This window comes from Cyprinodon variegatus, unplaced genomic scaffold (genome assembly GCF_000732505.1).
Source record: "Cyprinodon variegatus isolate N-32 unplaced genomic scaffold, C_variegatus-1.0 Scaffold80, whole genome shotgun sequence".
In the NCBI taxonomy this organism is placed as follows: domain Eukaryota; kingdom Metazoa; phylum Chordata; class Actinopteri; order Cyprinodontiformes; family Cyprinodontidae; genus Cyprinodon; species Cyprinodon variegatus.
In genome coordinates, this window is record NW_015150533.1 from 355,103 (window position 1) to 359,610 (window position 4,508).

At 34.4% G+C, this 4,508-nt stretch overlaps 1 protein-coding gene across 1 annotated transcript in view; it reads right to left on the bottom strand.

The window, feature by feature from the left end:
* Positions 1-497: 497 nt before the first annotated feature.
* Positions 498-4,508, bottom strand: part of gipc3 (GIPC PDZ domain containing family member 3) — a 14,740-nt gene continuing 10,729 nt past the window's right edge. The window contains exons 4-6 of the mRNA XM_015373106.1: positions 2,895-3,004; positions 2,213-2,291; positions 498-863 (exon numbers count right to left, since the gene is read on the bottom strand). Coding sequence (XP_015228592.1) covers positions 712-863; positions 2,213-2,291; positions 2,895-3,004 — 341 coding nt within the window. The 3' untranslated portion in view covers positions 498-711. The remainder of the gene's footprint in view (positions 864-2,212; positions 2,292-2,894; positions 3,005-4,508) is intronic.

The window sequence follows — 4,508 nt, forward strand, 5'->3', positions numbered from 1 at the left end:
AATCATTATTTGTACAGATCTCACTTTACTCAGCTAAGTTGCTGTCAATATGTGTCAAATCCATCTTCAAATAGAATTTACAAGTTTGTTCTACTTGACAAAAAAACACAGATCTAGTTTGAAAAGACCTGCATCATGAAAGTTTATGTTTGTTTGTTGTTTTTTTTTTAAATAAAGTAATACTACCAAGCATATTAATAACCCATTTTCTTTCCACTTAAGATGCTGAATTCATAATTTGGGAAAATGTAAACTCGTTATCCTTGTTCAAATATCCAAGATAAATGCCCACCTTTAAAGTTACCCCACAACATTTGTGTCTTGTTGTTTCCAGCAGGTTTTCTCTTGGAGAATGTTAGTTTACTGGTGCTTATTTTTAACTACCGTATGTAGATTTCTAGGGGGTTCCTACGTAGATGGGCCTGATCTACGGTGTATTTTATTTAATCCACATTTAAGCTGTACATGGAGTACAGAAAAATTTAAAAGTACTCCTGAGTTTACAGTGTTTCTCATTTATTGACATTAGAGTGATGATCAATTGAGGGCACATTCAAAAGTCCAAAGGAAGATTGATGAATCAATGCTGGCCCTTATTATGATTATATCATACAATGAGAAAAAGACAAACAAATTATTAAGGAGGGAATATCTGGAAAGCTAAATCGTTTCGTATCATAGAACAGATATATTACTCTCAACTGTATATATCTAAGTTCTGCCATTTTTAACATCTCCAATAGCTCCCCAAACATCAAACAAAAACACATCAGGAAAAGCAAAATCTCCCAGAACAGAGTCCAGGGCCTCAGCAAAGTCGTCAGGGTTCTTCTTGTCCTTGCCTGCCTCCACTATAGTGGTTGCTGCATAGAAAAGATATTAAAAATTAAAGATGCTCTCAAGTACTGCCTCTCTGTGTGTATGTGTGTATATATGGAATGTGTTTCCAAGTTTGAAGATGTTCCACTTCCCATCCAGGAAGCTTTTTCAATTCAAAGTGTCAGAAATAGAATTGAGTTTGAGGCTTTATAGAGTGGACCAAAAACACTTTGCTTTCACTTAGAAAACATTTAATTTGATTCAGCCACATAATCTTGTTAGGGATTGTCTAAAAATCTTTTTTTTAAAACAAAACCAAATGGTGTAATTTTTCACACTTTAACCATTCTCTGGACCATTTACACTACCCTCAGTGGAAAGCAAAATGCTATTGAGAATCACATTCATATCAGACGTTATATTGTTCTCCAAGCTTTGGCTATCCTCTTCATACTTGATAGATCGACTTTATTGATCTCACAGTACAAGAAATTAACTTGTTACATCGGCTCAATAGTCAAAAAGAAGAAGGTGCCAAAAGGAAGAAAAGGTGCATGGGGTATATCCAATATATACAGTGCGTTTTTTTAAGGCAAAACAAAGTGTTTTTGGTCCACTCTATAAAGTCTCAAACTCAATGCTATTCCTGACACTTTGAATTGAAAAAGCTTCCTGGATGGAAAGTGAAACATCCTAAAACTGGGAAACAAAATCCAAACTTGGAAACAAAGTCCAAATATTGCACCAGGAAGAAAGCTGGTTTCATGGTTTCCATAGTTACTTTGGCGATTGAATGAAGTTGTCCCAATGCAGTTCTTTACTACTACTAGTATCCTGGAGAAATTTTCAAAGTATCTTTTTTTTAACAGACTTCAGCTTTATCTGTTTAGTGGTGCATCTGATTGATTTTGATGAATACTCACAAACCATAAACTAGTTAAACTATATTCTTCTTCCATCATCTTAATAGTGGAAGTTACAGTCGAGTCAATGACACCCTAAAAATGTGGTGGACTGTAATAAATGTAAACCGTTGACCCAAATTTTAACACAAAAATTTCATAGAAAGCTATTTCAAAATTGTGTTTTATGTCTGTAAAACTCCCTGCATGGGCTAAAAATAAAAAAGGTCAAGAACAACAAATTACTAACATATTCTTTTACTTAGCAAATAATGATAATGCTTCCTTGAGGCAAGTTATCCAGAAATATGATTTATAGTCCTGCATCGGAAAAAAAGAATTTCAAAAACTTGGCAAAGCATTTTAAAATAAACACATAAATAAGGATTTCTTTGTATATAGGGATCTTGTCTGAACGGGTTTGCTTCCAAGGCTGTAAATATTAATATAGTTAACATTAAAAGACATCAATGCTGTCTGACTAGACTTACCCAGCTCCAGGTCTCTGATCCCCATGTAGCTCTCCAAAAGATCATCCACTTTCCTGGTGGCCTGTTCTTCAAACTCGTTCTGCTCGGGAAGCCAGCAAAAAAAAAAAAAAAAAAGCACAGAGGCATCTGCTGAAATGTGATGACAAGAGCCTGAAGGATCTGCAGTACATTCTCTTTTCTAAACATAACAGGCCCAAAAAAGATTTTCATTCCTGCTTCACCTCATGTAATATAAATATGCCATTGTTTATGCAGAACTGCATTGTAGTCCAAGTATAGAGATGCTCAGGCAGTCATTAAAATGGGTGCACACAGTACAAGTCAAATATACCTAATGTTAAAAGAATTATGATGCTTTTTGAAGCTTCATTAAGTAATATTATATTTGGCCTTTAAATAGCTTAAGATGATGCAGAATCTCTGAACTTTTGTGATGAACTGTTTCCAGTAACATTGTTTATGACTTCTTGGAAGTGTCATTTATGGTCAGGTCAGTGCACGGCTGTTCTAGCGTTCAGCATAAACACGAACATGTAAAAAAGAATTACAAGTAGACGATTAGATAAAAAAAAAAAAAAAAAACATCAGTTTGGATGTGTGTCTATGAATGTGCTTAATGCGCTTTCTGACCACATAAGGAAGTCGCAGCAGCCGTTTTTCCCACAGTTCATGTGAAACTCACCACTTCCTGAACTGTAGCTGCACCCTTAGAACGAAGCCGAAGTGTTTCTCTTCCGTTCACCAACTTGCCCTCATTCGATTTTGGTGCTTTTGTCCTCATTCCAATCATATCTAATCACATAAACAGGTAGACTGTCATCAAAAAAATCATGTCATTTCTGCTGCTTATTATCATATGCAGCATTTTTTTCTTTTCTGAATAATTATCCATCGAATCCAACCAACTTAGCTGTCTTATTATGAAAAAGATTATGTAGAGATTTACAGTTTTTTTTGTTTTTGTTGTTTTGTTTACAAGTTGGACACTATATTCCCACTCCTATATCTGGATGCTCACTAAGTTTTATTCATTTTCAAAAAAACAGATGAAACATTATGTTTGAGCATGGTTATGATATCTTAATGCAGATTTTAAAACTGCCCCAAACTGTTAACACGATTAATTTATAGTGCCAGGTTAGGAGTATCATTGTGTTTATGAAAAAGATAAAAAACTATTAAAAAAATAATATAAAAAAAAAAACTGCTGTTGTTTGGTGTAAAGCTAAACTTCTTCTTCTAAAACATTGTGGGATATACAGTAGACATCACTGACAAATTCAATAATTTAGAATATGCAATCTATTAACGATTTTAAAATAACCTTTTATCGGGTATTAACCATACTTTATTAGTTCAATTAGTTTTTTCATAGGTCTGATCAAATATTATGAATTGTCAAGTTTTCATTATCTGTTAGTGGACAATCATAAATAACAGAACTAGTAGACATTGAGTATATTTTCCTTTTGAAGAAGCCTTTTAAATCCTTCATACTCATGCATGTTTATGCATACATACCTGAGGCGTATATGGTTCCATGTGTACACACTAAGTTCTAAGCTGCAGCTGTAGATATATACAACCTGAATGATATTGTGTAATCACCATAGGTTTTCCTTTCCTCACGGTATACTGACTGGGTATCTATACCTGCTGCTCTTCAAGCTGGTTTGATGTTTACTTTTGGCCTTTACTTTCTTATTGCTGTTTGTTTGTGTGGAAGCAGATTTCGGGGAGTTGCCATCTATCTTCTGCGTTATTTTGCCATTTTGTTTTCTCTCCTCTCTCCTTCCTTTTTTCTATCTCTGTCTCTTTCTCCCCTTAATTCTTATCCCCTCTCCCTTTCTCACCTCCCGTTCTGTCCTGTTGTACAATTTTATTTCCTAAATCATTTTCAATAACGTTTCATATAGAAGTACCAAGCAGAACCTTAAGGCAATAACCGTAATATGTGCTAGTGAAAGCAAATCTGGTGGGCTACTATCAATTCCCAGAGATATATTGGGCAATCTGGGCACAAAAAAAGGAATTAATTACTAGAAAATGTTGCCTGATTTAATAGTGTATGATTACAGCCACAAGTGTTTGGGGGTTAGTCTACCAGCCTCTAGCACCATTGCTCCACCACAAACAAATACTGCTTTTCATGTGGGTAAAAAAAAGCCTAGTGTAAAACCTATTTGACCAAAGTGCCTTTTTGTTAAACATTAAATTGGTGACAGTTTTAAATGTTAATCTAAATCAACAAAAAAAAGCAGCTAAGAATGAGGCACGATTATTCAAGATATTTACA